The following is a 22307-nucleotide window of genomic DNA, read 5'->3' on the forward strand; positions in this document are numbered from 1 at the left end:
TGAGCCCATTACGTTAAGTTAATACTTTTTTGTAATTTTGGCGAGACTAACCTGGTCTCTTCATCTCAAATGAACTTGGAACTTAAAACATATCTTTGCGTCCACCACTCAGGAAATAATTTCCCCACTTGTATATTCTTTGAATGTCGCTGCTCATTTTATTTTAAGAGTGAGAGCAAACATTCATGTGGAACAAGCAACAGTAAACCCAAACTTTACTACAATTGTTAACAATCTTACAACAACCATATGCTTTTTGGGGGGGGGCAACGATTTTCCAAAAGTACGAAAACAAAACAAAACTCATGATGACACATTAACCTCACAACGTTAAATGTTGCGGCCGTATTCATTTTACGTCGGCCTACTCATATTGACCACCGTTGGATACACCGGCCAACAAGAGCCTGAAATGTGAACAACCGAATTGCTCGAGGGCACTTGCTGTGGCTTTCAATAATAAGCTAATTTAATATTTCATTAAACACTTTCCCACCCCCCTCCCCTGTCGAGACCTCAACATCAATCCAGAGACCACATCCCCTAGTCGATCGCTCTGGCGTATAGAATTATATATATTTTTTTAATCAAGGCATAAATATTACAAAGCGTGTATATTTGGATTTGATATTATCACAAGATATACATTATTTTTCATTGATCTTTATTTAACCGGGACGGACCCTTGAGATTCACGACACGTGTCCAAGGCGACTCTCACAGAGATGGCAGCAGCTCATCAGTTCCACTTGGGTCAGAGAAAATAAAAAAAATCCGCAGACACAACCCATTAATTCACAACACGACAAGAGCAATAATCACACACCATTGCGCACACATTCCGAAAATAAATAGTAAGAAAATAAAACTGAATAAATTACATAAAGATCGCATGAAATAATACAATTTAAACATGTTATGAAAGATATAAAAAAAACACATTCTAAAACCATGGTAATATTGAGTGCGTGAACGGAAATAAGCCCACGGTGCATGAGTAGGTACATTTCCAATCTTGTGACAATGCAAATATTTTACCTTTTATTTAAAGACACGATCCAAGCAAGCAGTCTCATATTGGCATCCGCGTGTTTGAGTGCGTATGCCACAATCTCCAAACCGATGTAAATTGGGCATGCAAAGTGTTCCTGTTTGAAGATGTAGCACGATCGCACGCGACTGAGAGCAGCACTTCCAATGTTGATGCGATTGCACTTTCGGGTGAATGTCACGACACACACGTTACTACATGTGGAACTCTCGCAGAGCAGGGCACGCTCCCCACGTGAACAGAATGGCCGCAGATATCAGAAAACGACTTCTCAGTTCACTGCAAATTACATCTGATCCACTTTCGGACTGCTACACATTTCACACACAGCCAGCTATACAGATGCTCGTCACATGGCAAAATCATTTATTTTATATTTATGGCTGGACAAAAAACCGAATATCCGCCATGTAGTCTATCAAGTGGCGTTAGCGAGCGCATATAAAGGCGGTTGGTGTGCCGAGCGCCACGCCCGGTCACCTTCGTCTCGTTGTGCTGACGTTTCACGCACTGCACCAGGTACTCATTGGGTCGACCGAGGGGGGGGGGGCTCAGGAGCAGTTCAGGTATTCATCACCGATGTCGGCTGTGAGCACGAATTGTGTCGCCCAGGGTGCGTATCAGTGCCACCACTCCACACACACGCACACGAGAGACTGCGTGTCAGGGCTATACACGCACACACAGTCAGCCTCTTTATAAAGGTGAACGCACGCGGTCCATGGATTCATCATCACAGCATCGGCATCCGTAGATGACAAATGAGGAGACTGTAACTTTAAAGATGCCACTCATCACTGCTTCTATGTAAATCAAAGCACATGTAATATAAAACAAATTCAATCACGTTAGATTTTCAGATGACAAATATCATAATTGGCAACTCTTCTGGGTGAAGGCTCCCCCATGGCGTGTAGGTCATGTGGCTTTTTTGACCATGCTTCGCCAAGCTGGTCAACGCGGGTTAGCGACGAGGGGTCTTGCCGGGACTGGTCCACATATCACACGCCAGTGATGTTAGCCACGTTTGTTTTCCAAGGCTATCATCAAGTGACGAGTGAAAGTTGTTAGCCGTAGCCGGGAATCGAACCCAGGACACCAGGTTTGCGGTGCAGCGTACGAACCACCGCATCGGATCTCTGCGCTAAAAAAATATGCAAACATTCTGCCATTGAAACCGCCCGACCGAAACATTACTGCCGGAGCGATTAAATTGCGTTGTTTCAAAATCGGCGATTTTAAATTCACCCCCTATTACGCAATCATCCCAAGTCAAGCACCAGACTGATAACGAGCATCACTCCGCTCACCTGCCAAGCGTCACCTCGAGCTGCGTGGGCACAGCAAAGAAGAAGATTTGGTAGACTGTGGAAAGGCAGAGGTTGGGGAGTGGCCTTTGAATAAAGGACTGCTGTTTCAGAGCTGCTGGCATAGCTGCGAACGAGCAATGGCAGGTTCAGTCCGTAGACTTGTCTGTACCCATGAAGCGCCACGTTACGCTAAGAGCGAGCGCACTCCATCGTCACAGCACGGTGTGGGTGTCTTCCACGCACGCGGCACGCGGCAGTGTTGTCAGTCATCTCGTAAGTGCACCGTGAAATCTCGGCGATGCCATCAACAGCGCGAGGAGGGGGGGGAGGGTAAAAGATACAACAACCGTGCCGTTGTTGTGGCGACACTGCAAAGACTCGAGATGTCAAAATCACGATTCGATAAACGGACGAATTGACGAACCGCGCACGTTCGCGGGTTTGTGAATCCAACGCTGCAACTGATATCGGTTCGCAAGACAGAGCATGCAAACGGATTTAGTTTTTTGTACAAAAGTTTTCGTTTCGTGTTTTTTTACATATTTTTTTACACCTAACAAATTTCACTGTGTTATTTACATTTTAGGAAAATGTACCAAAAAAAAAACGTTACGTATATTATAAACATTGCACAACATCGAGCGGGGATACTAACGAAACGGGTTTCTTTTGTTTTAATCAGCTTAATATTTTTCAGACGTTACCGGAGCGAGATTAATCGCGCCGATTCCTGTAAAGATTCATCGTTAAACAGTCACAAAGGTCACACCTCCTCATGAATAATAGCCCAGAGAGAGACGTCGTTTTGAGTGCATTGCAGAGGAGACATATCTGACAACAGATATGCGATTCCAAATACTTCACCGAAAACACACGTTGTATTATTTAAAAACGTCAGACTCAAATCCGCCGGATGGGGTAACTCACACGAGGGTATCTGAATGCTCAGGCCATTCAGTTCCCATTAACAAAAAAAACCCCGAATTCGTCGATGAAGAAATCCTCCTGAAGTTGGTGGCTAACAGCAGCAAGGGAAACGCTGCGGTCCTGCAATTGGTAACAGATTCTGGTTCCCACGGCGACCCACGGGTACCCACGATGCAGGTCGGAATTGTACGTTTTGACGGGTTGCCGTTCGGGTTCGGGTCAGGCGACAACGCGATAAAAATGAGCTGACCCGCGCCTGATCGGCAAGCCGTGACAACAGCTGGGTTCTGACGAGCTCCGCTCTGAGGGTAACCGGCGGGTAGCCGGGCAGCGGTGGTAGCTGCGCTGCACGTGGCTGCCTGTAACCCAGCAGCGCCGTGGAAGCAGCACCGAGGGTTGGTGGATCACCACACAGATGGCGTTGTGAAACTCCCTTCCCGTGGGCGACGAGGTGGTGCCATACCCTGGCTCGCCAGAAGGCGGTGCACAGGAGAAGGCGGTGGAGTAATCGCCATCTGTTTCTATCTGTACGGGGATATAGCGTTGCCCCCTCGCGGGTTTCCTCCCCCACATATAATAAACAACCCATTAACTTGCTGAAACATCTTAAAATAATAACCCAAATGTGGCAGCACCCTCCTGATAATGAGTCCTTGGACTCAAGTGTGGCTTTGCTCGATAAGTGGGAATTCTGGGACCTGCTGAAGAGGAATGTAAAGGCCCATACTTGTACTTGAAATAAACTGCAAGACAGAAAGAGGAGCATCGGTGAACAACTGCAAATCACAGACAGCAAACGGACTCTTGGGAACAGAAAATGGGCTTGGGCAGGACGCATCCACGAGAAGGGATGACGACCCATGGACAGGCCTTACGAAGGAACGGCGGCCGCAACGCGTAGGGGAGAACTTGTCCCACGTCGGTCGCCGGGGAGATGGCAGCGTTTAGACCGGTTCGCGTGAAGAAGTGAGATGGACTGTGTTGTTGTATTGTTGTTGTAACGTTCTGACCTGCCCTTACCGGACATCTGTGAAAAAAATTGCTCGTCGGATTTTTCCAGGAAAAATAAATATTCAGATTCTTATCAGAGGGCCAATAGGAATGGTGACAGCGTGATGAAGCCTTCATCCAGCAGTGGATAGACCATGGCTTATAATGATGACGATGATCACGGGGTATGCCTTTCAGAGTGATACAACGACTGTTAGCACAGTCTCACCCACTCATCAATGTGCCTGTGCACACAGCTGCCCGAGGCTTTTGTAAGATCGCCGGACGTTCACCAGCGTTCTTGTTTTTGAGAAGCAATTATTTTATTTAAGCAATGGCTTTCTCTCCAGCACACCCCAGGCACTTCTTGCTCTGTAATTACATTTTTTTCACGTCGATGCAAGACTTGAGCCCTGTGCAAAAGGAGTAGAGAAAAAAGAAAACTGAAATCAATAAAAAAAAATGTTTTATACGTTTCCTTGCCATTAAAATTCACAGCTTGTTCTGGGCCACGTGTTTCTTTTCCCACAAACGAGACACGCCGTGACATTTCTCACGACCCTCGTCGGCACACAGGGGCCTCTTGTCGCGACATCGCAACAACAGCGGCTCCGCTCGCTTTCGTTCGCACGCTTCCGGTGAATGCCGAGCTCGCGCAATGCGTCGCGAGGACAGATCCGAGCTCGGCTCCGTCGAGCGCCCGCTTCCGACGTCACCGCCGGGCCGACGCGACGGCCTGCGACGACCAACGGCCACTCGCCCGTCTTCTTTCCGCACGGTCAGCGAGCGAGTCGGTCGGTCCGGCTCGCCGCCTCGCACGTATTCGCTCACGACGCCGCGCTCTCGCTCGCGGCCGCGGCGCCGGCTTCCCCCGGCGCTCCCCGCTCGCACGCGGATCGAGCGCAAGCGGCGACGGCGGCGGCGCCGTCCGACCCGTCGCGCGTCGCGCCGGCCGCTCGGCCGCACGGTTTCGCGGCGGCCTCTTTGGCCGGCGACACCGAGACGACCGGCACGGCAAGTCCTCAGGCGTCGCCGTCGCGCGCCGGAGTTCCACCCGCGGAGCCGTCGACGCCGGAGACCCGAGTCCGCTCCGCGGCACCGTCGTCCCCGCCGCCGCCGCCTCCTCCTCCCGCGTCGGCGCTGGGAGCGGCGGGATCGGGGCTGGGGTTGGGGTGAGGAGAGAGGGGGGCGGGGTGCCTGCACCGCGGCTCCTCCGCCAAGTCCGCCAGCACGATCGTTCGCAGCTCGGCGGAGTCGGCCGGCTCCGTCGCCGTGGCGCCGGAGCCGCCGCCGCCGCCGCCGAGCGTCACCGACGTCTTGTCGATGAAGCGCGCCACGTCCTCGCGGCTCACGTACCGCGACGACTCGGGCGCCCTCGCCACCGGCGCCGTCTCGTCGCCCGCCTGGCCGACGTCGTTGCCCCCGCCGCCGCCGCACGGTAGCCGCTGCCGCATGAGGGCCCCGTAGTCGTCGGAGAGGCGGCGCCGTCGGTGGTGGTGGTGGTGGTAGGCCGGGTGGCCGGCGAGCTGCGGGTCGGAGTACGGCGCGAGCAGGTAGCCCCCGCCGGGGCCCAGGTCGCCCGGCTTGACGGCGCCGTGGATGTGGATCACCCCGGAGCCCCCCGTGGGCGCCCAGACCTGGAGGTACGCGGTCTGCGCGCCCTGCCACACGTCGCCCTCGTCGTGGGAGAAGCGGCGAGTCTGCGGCACCTGCGGGGAGAGCGCGGCGGCCCAAGCATCGTCGATGTCAGCATCATCATCGTCGTCATCGTCGACATCACCATCATCGTCAGCAATATCGTCATCGTGGTGACCATCATCGTCGTCACCATCTTCGTCGTCACCATTTTTATCGTCAATATAGTTATCGTCATCACCATCGTCATAGTCGTCGTCGTCATCGTCATCACCATCAACATCTTCGTCGTCACCATCATCGTCATCGTGTTTCATCATTGTAATTGATTTCACGACTGTTGTCATCATCCTCATCATCTTCTACAGTGATTGTTATTGTAATGTCATGGCCATCGTTACTGTTATTGCTCATTGTCATTGTTTCCATTGTCATTGTTACCATATTCGTCATCGTCGTCGTCGTCATCATCATCGATCATCATTTAACATCACTACAACAGTCAGCTCTGCAGGGGATCTTTGTCTGTGTACGTGCATGTGAGGGGAGCGGAGTGCAACGTTTATCATGCTGCGCTACAAACCCGTCAACCAGACTTCAATTTCCACTCACGGTCAACACAAAGTAGCGATTACGTTAATCGGTCCTGGGCCTCCCCTAGGTCGACTCAGCCTCAAATGAGTACCTGGTGCGGTGTGTAGTAAACATCGCCACCAAGGAGATATAGGTGGCCAGGCGGGCGTGGTGCTGGTCACAGTCCCCCTTGTGTGCCGTGCCGGCCTTCATCGGTACTGCTACCCGCTAACAGCAGTCTCTGTTCGAGGCTATACGGTGTTCAGGACAGCTTTGTCTGCCTGCGAGACTCGCACATTAAAAAAGACTGATGGGATATAGTTGTCACTCAAAATGTATTTCTACAGAAGGACACTGCATCTAAGCTGGACCCAAAGAGTGACCAGTGTAGAATAAAGAAGTTGCACCGTAGAAGACAACGTGGTGCTGATGATGCAGACAGTGGTGAGAAGGAAACGGGCACTATTTGGACACGTGTAGGATGGCCAACGGGCAGGACAATGTAACACGTGTTGTTCGGAAAAATGGAGGGAACTGGAAAGAGAGGAAGGCCTCAGAGGGAATGGCTTCACGATGGCATAAAGAGATTGGTGCCAGAAAGATGTGGCCACGACTTGCGCATCATGCCACAAGACAGAGAGGAACATGTGCGGTGGACACCTGCGGGATTTTTGTCCATGGATCGTGACGGTGACGGTGGTTTGCCTGTTGTGTGTGTGCGACTGCCACCTGCAGGTACTGCATGCGGTCTCCCTGCGGCAGCTCGCAGAGGGGGAAGCTGTCGAGGCCGAGGTGGAGCTCGGAGCCCCCCGGCTCTCCGGGCTCCCCGGCGGTGCCGCAGCCATCGGCGCCGCCGCCGCCGCCGCCGCCGCCGCCGTGCGTGAAGCGCTCCACACTGAGCGTCTCGGGCGGGGCCAGCGGGTCGAAGCGCTGCGCCGAGCCGTAGGGGGACGCGTAGGGGCAGCCCGCGGACTTCTCTGCACGCGGCGGTCGCGCGGGGGGGAGAGAGAGAGGTGGGAGAGATAAAAGGGAGAGATAAGAGATACACGCAGATGCGGAGAAGAGTAGGTCTGAACGTCCATCATTGCGCGCTCTTAGGGACGCGCCATTCTGACCGCACGGTCTCTGGAACAGCAACAACAGCATCAACGCTGCTGCGCTACGTCTGCTGCCAATCTGGCTCAGACTCAACAATGGGGTGTCGAGCATCTGCTGCCGGTAACCGGGTCAAAAGGTCTCCTGGGCCGGCGAGCGTCGCCACACACGGGCACAGCGGCAGCCACCTCACGGGGCCTCAGAGGCAGCGCCACGACATCCACTTCCGCGGGACGTCCTCTAGCACAACGGCTCGCGTCGCCCTGCGAGAGCCGTGACAGATTCCGCATCGGCGGAAAACAACAACGATGACAACATCCAAAAAACAATAACAGAATCGGAATTTTTTCTTTTATCCTGGAGAAATCCGATGAGCTGTCAAGCTCTTTCACGCAGATGTCCAGTTGCCAAACCCGCGATCGGCTCCGCACCCTCGTCGCTGGCCAGCAGGGCGAGGCACTTGTCCCAGATGGCACGGCAGTCGGCCCGGTAGCGCTCGCACAGCCACACCATGGCCGGGAAGAGCATGGTCTGCACCAGCGAGCACCAGAGGCAAGCGATCACCATCCACGGTCGCGCCGCGTCGTGCCGGATGCTCACGAAGCTCACGGCCTTGAGGGACGGGGGTCGGGGGGACAATGGGAGGGTGCGGGGAGAACGACAGAGGCACAAGCAAAATAAAATCACGACGTTTATCGAATTTTGGATTTTCTTCTATTTGTACTGTGCTCAGCGTTTGTGGCCTTCTTTGCGGACATCCGCGGTCATTTCCTGCCATTCAAACGCTGTCGATTGCTGTAGCTATTGGTTGTTATAATTATTGGTTATTGTAACGATTGGCAACAGCAAAAGCAGAGGCAGACGACGCTCTATTCGTTCACGGATTGGTTTGGATAACATTTTTGCTTCGAATGGCTGTGGTGAGAGGACATCTGCCAGCCCGGCCGCATCCGCCAATTTGTGTGACGCCACTCTAACCGCGCCATCTCAACGCAAGTGGTGGTTGTCGTTGTTGTCGTTGTTGTCGTTCATCAGTGAAATACAATAAATAAACAATGCGTTGGAGGGACGCAACTGGAAAACACTGAGGAGTGGTAACAATTGCATTGAAATGGATTTCGTCCGGCAGTTGGATAGCCAGTGGCCGATGACGACACCGATGGCAGAAATCACGATTTCAATTTGCAACGCTCCTCTCCACGGTATCCTCTCACTCTCAGAGAGAAAGATAAAAAACTCAGAGAGAGAGAGAACAGACTCATAGAGAGAGAAGATTGGGCCAACGTTGCATAAACTAGAAAAAAACACATCTTTTATTTTACCAGGTAAGGCTCACTGAGCTATATATATTTAGATCAGAAGCGACCTGGCCACAAATGATAGCTCAACGAAGTGGCTTATCATCGTGTGGAAATTTATAGCAGCCAAACACTCTGAACGCACGTTTCTAAATGTGGTTGGAGAAAGCGAAGGACCCAGAAAAAAAACCACACGACCACGGGGAGAGAGACATGCAAACTCCAAATATACAGGCGTCAGGGTTGAGATCGAACCCACGACCTCCTCCATACTAGGGCAAGCGAAATAACATCTCGCCACTGTGGCGCCTTGCATGCTTACTGGGTAAGCACACGCGGCGTCCTGAGAGAGCCTCCACAGACGAGGCCGCAGCAAAGAAACAAATTATTGGGAGCATCTCCGCTCCGTCGTCGATCCGGGGTCTAAAATTAGTAGCTCCTTCCTCTTTTAATTGAACACCTCTGGTGTAATTTGTGACATTGCTGAGCGGACGGTAGCTTCCGATTAATGAAGCACTTTACACCCAGCGAGCGGCTCGCTGCTCGCATGGCCGTCTCTGCACGGCCCAGTCTATCGCCCGCTGTCGTCGAGAGAGAACGAGAGGAGGCCGCAGACAACCCGGGGAAGGTGGCAGACACGCGGCTCCGCTGGTTCTCTCTCTCTCTATATGTATACAGTATAAAAGGCGTTATCGGCCAATTAATGAGCGTTCACAACGACGAAGGGTGCACGCTCGACCGGCAAGGGGAAGGGACGACACGGAGAAGTCCACCGCACGGTGTGACGCTCGAGACGCTCCTCGTGTCAGCTGCGACCACTCGGGAGAGACAAAGGTGGCTAGGATGGAGCGGAGATCGGAGCACTGAGCCGGCACTGTCGAAATGCTGGGTTTAAAAATAATCCAGGTTTCGGCCACCCGCTGCGATTAAATCGGGTTCTCCGGGGCAGTGAGTTGACGGACTCAACCCGGTCACCAATGACCGCACAATTAAAATAATCTCAAGTGTCGGTGATGCACTCGCTCACTATGGCCAGCTCGACCACTGTCCAGAAACACGGCTCTCCTGCAATCGGGGTCGTTGGGAGTAATTCCCATTCGCGACCATTTGGCACCACGTGCAAATCAAGCAGAGTGGCTGGGGAAAAGGCCACAGTATAGAAAAACGATCGACTATATTTTATTTTATTTTACCAGCTAAGGCCCACTGAGCTATACAGCTCTTTACCAGAAGCGACCTGGCTATCACAAATGACAGCTCAACGAAGTGGCTCGTCATGACGGTGGAAATGAATAGCAGCCAAATAACTGTGGAGGGAAAAGACGGAGGACCCCGGAGAGAAATCCACGCGACCACGGGGGGAGAACATGAACACTCCAAATATACAGCAGCAGGCGCCAAGGGCCGGGATCGAACACACAATCTCCTGTATACCAGGCAAGGCAGTTAACATCTCGCCACCGTGGCGCCCAGGCTGACAATACACCTTAGCCGGCGTGATTCTCACGGGAGGGGTGGGTCGGGGGATGGCAAGGACGACGTCGCTCACCATGATGGGCATGGCGGCCAGCGCATCGTAGAGCACCACGACGGCCGTCACGAGGTAGGTGATCTGCAGCGACGTCCGCACCGACTCGGAGCCGTCGATGGACGAGCGCCGCTTTCCCTGCGCGTCCTCCACCACGATGGCGGGCACCGTGAACGCGGCGTCCGAGGCGCCCGCGGCGGCGGCGGCGTGGCCGCGCCCGCACCCGGCGCGCACCGTCTGGAAGAAGGCGACGCCGATGCAGGCGACGCTCATCGCCGAGCTGCCCGCGACCAGCAGCAGGAAGCAGACGGCGAAGCCGAGGCCGATCTTGCCCACGATGAAGCGGCAGTCGCGGTGGTAGAAGCGCTCGGCCGTGTCGTGCCACCCGACGGCGGGCAGCGCGCACAGCACGAACGACACCGTCCACACGCCCGCGACGGTCTGCAGCGCCTGCTTGCGCGCGTTGCTCAGCCGGTAGTTGACGGGCCAGCGCACCATCCACATGCGGTGGTAGGAGAGCGACGTGACGGTGAAGCTGGTGGCGAGCGTGAGTGTGTAGAAGGTGGACACGAACACCTTGCACACGCCCTCGTTCCACTCGAAGTCCGACGAGTACTTGCGCATCTGGATGACGGAGTACATGGCGATGGGGACGCCCGCGTTGAGGGCGTGCGTCGCACCCAGCGCGCAGATCAGCATGTCCAGCGGCTTCCACTTGTGCTGCTTGGCCGTCACGCTCAGGATGCCCCACACGTTGGCGAAGAACGCCACGAGGGCGCAGATGAGCCACGACAGCGACTGGTTGTAGGGCGCCCGCGGCTCGTCGGCGCTCATCGTCGGCGCGTGGCTCAGGTCCCTCCACTTGCTCAGGGGCGGCATCGAGCGGGGAGTCCCGGCACGGCCGGGGGCAGCCGCTGCCTCGGGGCGCGAAGATCGGCCGACGGCGGCGTCCGAAAGACGCTCGAGCGGACGGTGGCGTCCTGAGGTGCCGGCGACGACGGGGAGCCGGTGGCGAGCCGGCGGATGGCGCGACCCCGACGAAGCATCCGATTCGCCGATGCGGTCGGTCGGGTTCGGTTCAAGCGAACGCCACGACCGGGGCTGCGGCAGGCGATTGGCAAGAAGCCGGCCGGAGGATTCTCGCCGTCGGCCGCTTTCGTCGGGTTTGCCGGCGAGCGCCACAGCTGCGCGACATTCTCCAGGCCACCTTGAGAGGCGAAGGGAAATTCAAGTTCCTGGCGCGATCATCGCCGCTGAGAATTCAACCGGCTGGGGGCTACGGCAGCAATTAGCAGCGACGCACAATCCTTGAACGCTGGTGGCAGCTTCCGAAATGAAAAGCGGTAGATATTAATCGAATCGATTTACATCCCCTTCTCCATTCCTCACGTGCGCTCTCTGCACCCCGGCGAGCGTCGCCCGCCAACGGAGTCTCTCCTCTCTCGCTCGCTCGCTCCGGCTCGCTCCAACAATCCCCCCTCCTTCCCCCACCACAGGCCGCCACGCAGCCCCGATGCTAAAATTAGAAACCTAATAACGACGATAATGCGAATTATAATAATAATATATTTCGGTAATCGCTATTCCAACGAGGCGAGAGCGCGCCTTGCAAAAGCGAGACTCTTGTCAATTCATTAGCGCTCCTTTTGTTAGCGCGGAGGAGATGGAGATGTGGGTCACGCGGGGCGCGGGGACACAGCTGGCAGCAGGCGGCGGGGTCGGCTGCCGCCACCACCACCACGGCGCGGGGGGCCAGAAGCATCGAGCGGCAGCATCACACGCGTCCGCCTGCTCTCTCCGAAACAAGGGAGGGGAGGAAGGAGGGAAGGAAAGGACAAAGGCGTCCAGTCGCTCGCGGGATAAGCGCCAACCCATCGGGGGGGAGCAGCGGGGACCACAGCCTCTCGCCTGCTCGGTTCCCGCCGGCCGGGCCGACCACTCCGCCCGGCATCGCACGCCGCTCGTGCGCTCAAGACGGCCGCCGTCGATCGCAACGCTCGGAGCCAAACGCCCCAGAAGCGTTCCGCTTTGGCCCAGATTTTTCCTCCGCCCCCCCTCCCCCCCCGCACTTGTGTGGCGAATGGCTGCTGCTGCTGTTGTTGTTGTTGTTATGCACCTTTGTTTGCGTGTCTGGCGGCGGAACTGGCTGCTCGTTTGCATGCCCACCGGACGGGGTGCTCGCAATCGCCACGGCTCCTTTTTTTTGCACGGTCCAAGTGACGCCGCCGTCAATTTGTGGGGGGGGGGGGGGGGATTAACGCAGCATGGGCACGGAAGACCCAAAAGAAAACGGGTAGCTGAGAAAACCTTGGAACTTGCACAGAAAAAGAGACAGATTAAGGCTAAAGATCAAGGTATCGTACGAGATGGCGACGAAGTACGAACAGCTGTGCAATGAGGTGAGGACATCGGCAGAAATGGCTGGAGAAGCAATGTAGCGGACGTTGAATACTGCGCTGGAGGATACAAGAGCAGGCACGTGTACGAACTAGGCAAGGGCACAAATAGGAAGTGGTAACACAAGGCCAACGGCGATACAAGGCAAGGACGATAAGCTGTAGATGGATGTAGAAGAGACAAAAAAAAAGAGATGGATTGAGTATTGTGGCCATTTATATGGGGAATACGGATGAAGAGTAAGATCTTGTATTGGGATACGGATCAAGAGGAAGATCTCATATTGGGATACGAAAAACTGCTGGATGGACTAGCAAAGGGCCATTGAAGCCGCGAAGAGAACATCAGAATCAAAATATGTATTTATTCTGCAGGAGGAATCCCATGAGCTATAAAGCTCTTTTTCACAGATGTCCAGTCGGGGCACGGGGTAAGAACGCTACAACAACAAACAATACAACAACATGATAGGAGTGCAAAGTTCAAGAAATGTAAACAAATCACCCAACACACAAACAAATTCAACTAAACCATCCCCATCCTACCAGGCAAAGCGCACCGAGGTATTAACTTATTTTTACGGGAAGCGATCTGGCCATAAATGATAGCTCAACAAAGTGTCTTATCATTTGGACATTTATAGCAGCAAAAAAATTTTAAGAATGTTTTACACATAGCCTTTCGCGACCGATATTATCCATTAAAGGGTTAGATGGCGTCGTCAAACCCGCCACCACCCGATGCAGCCAATTAGTAAGGTCTGTCACGTAAACAAACATGCCAATTCGAATTGTCAATTCGAATTGGCATGTTTTGTATATTTATGCAATCTAACCCAAAAAAAACCTCGATTATGAATCTAAATAATCTCACTGCATGTTTCTTGCGGGGCCTTGCGCCACCAAACCAACAGAATTCAGGCCCTCATTCAAAACCAACAGAATTCAGGCCCTCATTCCAAACCAACAGAATTCAGGCCCTCATTCCAAACCAACAGAATTCAGGCCATGATTCCAAGCCAACAGAATTAATGCCCTCATTCCAAGCCAACAGAATTCAGGCCCTCATTCCAAATCAACAGAATTCAGGCCCTCATTCAAAACCAACATAATTCAGGCCCTCATTCAAAACCAACAGAATTCAGGCCCTCATTCAAAACCAACAGAATTCAGGCCCTCATTCAAAACCAACAGAATTCAGGCCCTCATTCCAAGCCAACAGAATTCAGGCCCTCATTCCAAACCAACAGAATTCAGGCCCTCATTCAAAACCAACAGAATTCAGGCCCTCATTCCAAACCAACAGAATTCAGGCCATGATTCCAAGCCAACATAATTCAGGCCCTCATTCCAAGCCAACAGAATTCAGGCCCTCATTCCAAACCAACAGAATTCAGGCCCTCATTCAAAACCAACAGAATTCAGGCCCTCATTCCAAACCAACAGAATTCAGGCCCTCATTCCAAACCAACAGAATTCAGGCCCTGGTTCCAAGCCAACATAATTAATGCCCTCATTCCAAGCCAACCGAATTCAGGCCTTCATTCCAAACCAACAGAATTCAGGCCCTCGTTCCAAACCAACAGAAATCAGGTCCTGATTCCAAGCCAACAGAATTCAGACCCTCATTCCAAGCCAACAGAATTCAGACCCTCATTCCAAGCCAACATAATTCAGGCCCTGATTCCAAGCCAACAGAATTCACGCCCTCATTCCAAGCCAACAGAATTCAGGCCCTGATTCCGAGCCAACAAATTCGCATCTCTAGGAATCAACAAGAGAGTATGCCAGCGTTGTCATTCGTGAAACAACAAACACTGGAACAGACAAGAGCAAATACAAAAAATACACATTGAGTTTATTTTGATTTGCTACAGGGATGATGATCCCCTTTCACCAGTTTCCTGGCTATATTAGACGGGAGAGCCGTGGTGTTGTGACCACAGCAGCAAAAACAAAGACAACGACTTCACAATTGCAGAAAACAAATAAGGAATATTGGTCAACTCACAAACGAGGCGTTTGACGGTCGTAGAATTTGGTGGCGAAGTAAAATAAAAGCATGCAATCGGGAAAGTGAGCTGCCTAACACCACAGTAGGAATGAACTGGTCCTAATTAAAGCAATAAAAAGGTTGCACACAGAAGAAGACCTGACGGTGCAGGCAGTGATGAGCAGGAAACTGGCCTCATTTGGACACATACGTATGATGGGCAACAACCGAAAAATGTATAAAGTGTTGTTGTTGTTGTTTTGGAAACATGGAATGAACCGGACAGCAATAAAAACCTCGAAGAGAATGGCTTGACGACAAAGATTGGAGCCAGAAAGCTGTGGCCACTACTTGAGCATATTGGCACAAGACAGAAGAAAGTGGAAACAAATGCCGAAATGTGCAGTGGACACCTACGGGTTTTCTGCGCATGGACCGTGATGATGATGATGAATTAAAGTTACTTAGGACGCCACTTCCAAAAGGGACAACACAACTCAATGGGCACGGACCCGATTCTCAAAGGAAGAGGCTGAAATAGGTTTAAAAATGTCCTTTAAAATGTTTATGAAATTATAATTTACATCCCATTTTTTTTGATCCACTGGTGAAAGAAGGCCCTCCCCACGCCATACCGGCCATGGGGGTTGTTCGACCATACTTCACCACGCTGGTCAGTGCGGGCTGGTGAAGTGGGGGGGGGGGGGGGGCCAGGACCGGTTCAGATGGCACTTGCTGCTGATTTGAGCCGTAGAAGAGAATCGAACTTTGGTCGTTGGTTTCAACACAGATTAATTGTTGATCATCAATTCCTGCAATGCGTGATTCGACGTTTCGTGAGCATAGTTATCTGTTTGAATCGATACGTTGAAGCAGAATTGGTGAATGGGAACTCACTGGTCGAGACTGACGGACCGAACCGAAGCCAATTTTAAGAACATTCCGGAAGGACATCCACTGCAGCGGCGATGGAGCAATGGCATCAGCTTGTGTGCAGGGTCTAGGCTGTAGCGTTGGATCACCCAGAGAGGTGGCGATGGCTTGGGCAGCCGTTCACAGATAAAACAAATTATTTGGTCATTGTTTGCTGTTGCTGCTGCGTTGGCAGTAGTGCAGAAGCACAGCGAACAGCAACAACTCAACACATTCGTCAACAACACATAATCGGCGACGTTTATAAGAATGGCCATTCGTCGCAGCACATGAGTTAGAGTGGGTGGGGAACGTCCGGCCCGTGGGCAGTATAATGCTCGCGAAATAAATTGGCAGTTCCAGCCATCACATTAGGGGTGAGTTAATTAAATGTTTGATAAAATATAACAGGCTAGTCTTTAAGTTGATCATTTTGTATGGTCCGCGAATGATGTTATAAATGTCCAAATGGCCCTTGGCAGAGAAAAGGTTCCCCACCCACTAAACAGATCAAATAGCTCATGGCTGACGATCAAGGCGATGCATCTAGAGCAGGGTTCTTCACTGCAAGGCCCGCGGGTCACTGGTGACCCCTGGTGGCATTGAGTGCGGTCCCTGACAATTCACAACGAGTGAACACCCTCCCCACCCCACCATCATCATCGTGCCGTTAAACCCCCCCAATGGTTTCAAACGAGTGGTGGCCCTCGCACCGATCACGTCGCATCGGCGAAAGTGCCCTCCCCCCCCCTGCCCCTCTGAAAATTATTCAAGCACACGGATCTAGGCCATCAAGGGACAATGCATGTCACTGGGACACCAACGCCGTATGAACACAGCACTCGATCGGAAGCAGAAGCAGCAGAACAACTGTATGGAGGAGGAGATCTGCAAAGTCGTCGTGGACCCCACGGCCGTGGCCACGCTCGTAATTGGCGGCGTTGGCAGCGAGCGTGCGATTTACACACCGGAGCAGTGCCGATATATTGTTGTTGTTGTTTGTTGTTGTTGTTGTTTTAGCCGTGCTACCCGAGCCTTGCGCGAGGACTGTGCCAATGCGGTGCTCGCTCGGTCCGCGTTGCGGCGAGAAGGTGCGCCGACATTTAGATATTTCTATATTTCTGCCACGTGTGGGTGGTGGGGGTTATTTATTTATTTATTTTACACGTGGCTAGCTCAGGGAGATGCGCAACGATTAAAACGGGGCACGTACGCCGAGCCGCTTGCGAGGAATTGTTCATTATCGTCGGGAATTAACGAGATAATGAGTGTCAACTCGCACGCCCACGCACGCACGCACGTGACGCTCCCCTCTCGTCTCGCCCCACCAACCCCTCCACCCCAGGCATTTTCTGTCCAAGCCACCAAATCAACCGTCGCTCAGTGGGGAGGTCGCTCACTCTGCTCTGCTGCAACACCCCCCCCCCCCCCATAGTCTGGAACTCGCTTCCCCCTCTTACCTGTTCAACGCCAGGCTCAAGACATATTTAAACTATTCAAATCTATACATTTTTATTTTACCAGGTAAGGCCCACTGAGCTATATAGATCTTTTTTTCAGAAGCGACCTGGCTATCACAAATGACAGACCAACTAAGTGGCTTGTATATGTGGAAATGTATAGCGGGCAAGCACTCGAATGGCACGTTGATTCTAAATGTGGAGTGTAAAAACTGGAGGGCCTGGAGAAAAATCCACGCGACCACGGGGAGAGAGACACGCAAAATCCAAATATACAGGAATCAGGGTCGGGTTCAAACCCACGACCTCCTTATACCAACACAATGTCGCGCAACATTTCCAGTCTATGTTACATTTCAACAGGATATTATTTCATCAAAATTCTCAACGTAACGTCATCTCAAGACGCTGCACATTACAGAGAAATACGTTTGCATGTTGAGATTGTGAGAAGACGTTTTGGGGGAGAGGGCGAGCTGAGCGGCATGAATTTTGTACTGATCCAGATGTGCGGAAATATTTGAACACGCAAAGGCCAAGACCAGTGGCGTCCGGGTGTGGTGCTGGCCACTCACCCCCTCGTGCGCCGTGCCGGCCTTCAAAGGTGGTGCTGCTACTAGCTAACAGAGCACTTGCCCCAAGTTTGTGACGCCTACACGGGGGACATTTGCATTTGGTGTCGCGATGATTACCTCTGCGTATGCTCCCTCGTGCGCCACGCTCCACGGTGGCGAGACGCGATGCACAAGAATACACAGATGCACTCTCCGTGCGGAATATTAATTCACATGCCACGCACACAGGCGGCCAGGATGGGTCCGGTGGTTAGGCAGTGAGCGATCGGGAAGCTGCGAGTTCAAATCCTTGGGGTGGTGTTTTGGTGGAGGCTGGTGGGTGGATGACTCAGCCCATCAACCCTCGCTTCCTGGGGTCGATAAACGGTGAACCCATTTGTGGGGGAAGTCAATCGTGGGTTGTGCTCTGGACGGACGAGGGTTTTTGCCACCTTTCCCCCCCACTGCAGACCAAACCCAGACACAGTACAACCGTCAGTCGGCACTGGGCCTATTGCCAATAATCTCCGCTGCAGTCTACTGCAATAAAGTCAAGCCAGATCTCGCGGTGCAAAGCAATTGTTGTTGCCACCCGAACACCACAGATGCCAATTCCCGCACCGCTAGCTGGAGTTAAACTCGGGATAGGTGGTAACCCCTGGGATAGACTGTGTCCCGACAAACGAATGTGGAACGTCTCCCAGTGGCTCGTGGCTGTGAACACGGAGATGAGCCACCGCCTCAAATGCTCATTTGCAGCAGGAAATCAACTTTGATTCGATGCAGTTTGGCAGTCTGTCTATGGCGACCGGAATGCCGTCTGGGTAGACAATCGTCACCCGTCTGGGTCTGCATCAGCATTACAGCACTGCCTCTGTAATGGCGTTAGTGAGTGTGTGCGTCTTGACACGAGAGAGGACGTGTCTGGGTTATACAAACTGGCATCCTCTCTCGTTCGATGGCAGAACTGTGCCTTATATTTTCACTTTGAGCAGTTCCAACGCTGTCCTCATTCTGCACGCACGAACACAAATGTCCCCTTCCCGTGTCCGCCCTTTAACGGACTGTTGGGGCAAGTGCTGTTAGCGAGTAGCACCTGTGAAGGCCGGCAACGGCGCTGATGTTTACACACTGCACCACGTACTCATATTGAACGCCGAGTTGACCGACGGTAGCCCGGCGACATGGACTTGCTGCGACGTGTTCGCCGCTTGCTGCTTCACAGTGGGGACGTTAAAGACCCCCTGGCGTCGTTCGCTCGAGTCATGCGCATCGTGTGACGGCGCCACGCTCCACATTTGTTTCCAAATGCGTTCCAAATTGGAAAATTGCACCGCAAATCACTCACTTGGGATCACGCACACGCGCACACGCAGCAGCAGCAGCGGTGGCTGAGGCAACCGCAGCCCCCTGATGGCAGCAGCATAAAGCCACACATGCCCACTCTCGCAGGACGAGACTCGTCTCCTGGTCTCGAGAGCTCTCGCCCGGGTTGCACAGAATCAGCTCCGACACGAGCCGGGCAGGTTCAGATGCACCTTGTGACACAAAGACAAAGACACCACTCCCCCGTATAGACCCACCAGGCTGTTGGGGCAAGTGCTGTTAGCGAGTAGCACCTATGAAGGCCGGCATGGCACAGGTGGGGATGGGTGACTAGCACCTCGCCCGGCCGCCTTTGTCTCTCAAGCGGGCGATGTTTACACACCGCATCAGGTACTCGTTTTGGGGCTGAGTCGACCTAGGGGAGGCCCAGGAGCGGTTCAGATAATCGTCACCGGTGTCTGCCGTGAGCAGGCACCGAACTCTGTTCGCCGGGTTCGTAGCGCAGTGCGCTCACCGCTCCACCACCGCTCCCCCCGCACGCACGCGTCACCCGGTGATCTCGCGTCCCAGTCTAGATGAGTAACAGGCCAATAGTTAGTGAGCGTGTGCGTCTTCACACTGGCATCCACAATCCTCCATCCTCATCATGAGCCAGGGTCAATCCGCTGCCGGATCAATGCCTCCCCAAGTCGTCACCAACGCTCACAATCCATCTCTCTGGCGTGTTTATCCCCCTCCTTCGACTGACATTCCGTCACCAATCTCGTTCCATCGGCCATCATAGCTCCCTCCCAGCGATGCGCCTTAACCCAAGGCCGCATCGGTGCCATCAGCAGCCAATATGACATTTAATCTTCCTCCTCCTGTCGCTGCGGCGTCAACCCGAGCAAGCATCGCGCCACGCACGACGCTTAATCTCCTCCGCCATAGGAATGTGGAATGTCCGCGAATTGCTCGGCACAGCGAACAGGGGTTGAATCCCTGCCTCGTGTAGTTCTCGGTGAACCATTCAGGGGTTGTGGTGCCGCGTGCTCGCCTTTCTGACCCCGTGCCCCTACTGGACATTTTTGTGAAAAAAAAAAAGATTCCTAGCTCATCGGATTTCTCCAGGACAAATGAAGATGATGATGATTCTGGTCGGCGACGATGCCCGACGTTTTTTCTCCGCGTGCGGGGAGAACGACGTAGCGGCCTGTCAAGATAATCGCGACAGCTCTGCCTGCCTGCCTGGTGGGAGCTTTTCTGCGAATGAGAGACTCTGAGATTGGCTCGATTGAGCGGGGCGCCGCGTTATGTAAGTGCGGCAGAATGAATGAGTCTCGCGGTCCATTGTCAGCTTGCCCACTGATCCACAGAGCCACGCAACCGCCTCCAGAGGCGTACAACATGCTGCCTACACACCCCTCCTACTGGCCACACTGGTGGGAGCTGTCTGTGATCTGCCACCGTGCAGGCAGCAGCAGCAGCAAGGGGTTGGTGGATCACACAAAGAGGAAACTTCCCGTGTGCGTCAAGGGGCTGCCATACCCCGGCTCGCCAGGAGACGGCGGTACAGCGAAGTGTGGACTCATCTCCACGACAAAAACAGCGTTCACCCCTTCTAGAAATACACCAGGCGTGCTTGCAAAATGTAAATATATTTGCCGTTCGAACATCTGAAGATTTGTTTCATTGTCAGAAAGGGTAGAACCTCCTCTTAATTTCTATGTATTCCATCTGTACGGGGGATCGAGCGTTGCCCCCTTGCGCAAGCCGTGAGGTTTTCACCGGGCGATCCGGTTACCTCCTGCCCACGTGAATGATGACGATAATAAGAAGCACTCGTCCTTAATTGGCTGGAAATAATCATCTTAAAATAAATGAAAGTCCAATGTAAAAGCAGCGGGAGCCTTCTGAAAAAGAGTCGAAGGACTCAGTGTGGCGCTCCTGAACAAGCACGTTACATTATCGGCTTTGTTCTGCCAGTGGAAGAGCTCCACATGCACTCCGCATGCACTCCACAAAGCACGCGCACTGCCAGTGCACTCACACGCGTCTGACCGACCATGCCCGACCCTCCTGAGAAGGTCTTGAGACTCAGTGACGCTCCCGCCCGCGGGTACAAAGTCACCATGTCAGCTGTACCGTGTGCGTGTGGCAGTGTGCGTGTGGCAGTGTGCGTGTGGCAGTGTGCGTGTGGCAGTGTGCGTGTGGCAGTGTGCGTGTGGCAGTGTGCGTGTGGCAGTGTGCGTGTGGCAGTGTGCGTGTGGCAGTGTGCGTGCACACGTGTCATTGTATCCCAGCGCACTGCGCTGGCATACAATGACACGTGTCGACTCGGCATCAAATGAGTAGCTGGTGCGGTGTGTGTAAGCATCGCCACTGGGGAGACAAAGGCGGCAGGGCGTGGTGCTGGCCATCCACCCTCTCGTGTGCCATTCTGGCCTTCATAGGTGCTCGCGTACAGCACTTGCCCTATAAAGGCGATCTCTGTCTTTGTGCATGCCATACACGCGTGTGTACACGCGTGTGTACATGTGTGTACACGTGTACGTGTTATCTATGAGCTGAGTCACGAGCTCACTCACAAACCCTTGCTGCGTATGCACGTGCCACGGATGAGCACACATCTCAGCGTATGCATGCCGCTCCGACGGCATTCGGCGCCGTGTGTACGTGCGTGTATCAGCGGACGCGTACCCAATGAGCTAAAGCACTCGGTGCATTGTGACCTAAACAGCGGTACTTGTGTGCGCATGTGTCAGTGCTGCGTACAGGCGAGTACACGCACGTATCAGTGCACGTGCCACCCCGCCGTGCGTTGCCGCGGGCTCACCTCCGATGCGCTGCGCCGCTCTCCACCGCCTTTGAGCCTCTCTCATCCGCAGCGCCTCCCGAGCGAGCAGGGTCCCGTCTCCCTACGCAGATGTGACGATGATCATGGGCGAGCAGAGGAGGAGGAAGACGCTGCTGCTGCTGCTGATAAAGAGGTGGACCAGTTGGAGGAAGCGAAGGAGGAGGAGGATGATGATGATGATGACACAAGCCAGCACTGGCGGGATGGAGCTGCGGATGCCGCACCGAGCCCGGCTCATCCGCGATGCTGCTCCACACGAGGAGAGCAGCCGGTGACGGCGGCTGGTTGTGGGGGGAGGGGTGGGGGTTGAGTGGGGAGCGGTGGCGCAGCGGTTAGCGCACCGCGCGGCGGACCTTCGCCTTCCCGGTCACGGACAACACCAGTCAATGGCAGGTGAGAGCCGAACCGGGTCTGTGCCTTACA

At 53.7% G+C, this 22307-nt stretch overlaps 1 protein-coding gene across 1 annotated transcript; it reads right to left on the reverse strand.

Moving 5' to 3' along the window:
* Window positions 1–643: 643 nt before the first annotated feature.
* Window positions 644–12187, reverse strand: LOC144730686 (putative G-protein coupled receptor 153). Its single transcript, XM_078611364.1, has 5 exons — window positions 10429–12187; window positions 8013–8193; window positions 7216–7463; window positions 5635–5987; window positions 644–4691 (listed from the first exon to the last, which is right to left on the reverse strand). The coding sequence occupies exons 1-5, from the start codon at window positions 11284–11286 to the stop codon at window positions 4568–4570; spliced, it is 1764 nt and encodes a 587-aa protein (XP_078467490.1). The 5' UTR covers window positions 11287–12187; the 3' UTR covers window positions 644–4567.
* Window positions 12188–22307: the final 10120 nt, after the last annotated feature.

This window comes from Lampetra planeri, chromosome 36 (assembly GCF_965212315.1).
Source record: "Lampetra planeri chromosome 36, kcLamPlan1.2.h2, whole genome shotgun sequence".
NCBI classification, from domain to species: Eukaryota; Metazoa; Chordata; class Hyperoartia; order Petromyzontiformes; family Petromyzontidae; genus Lampetra; species Lampetra planeri.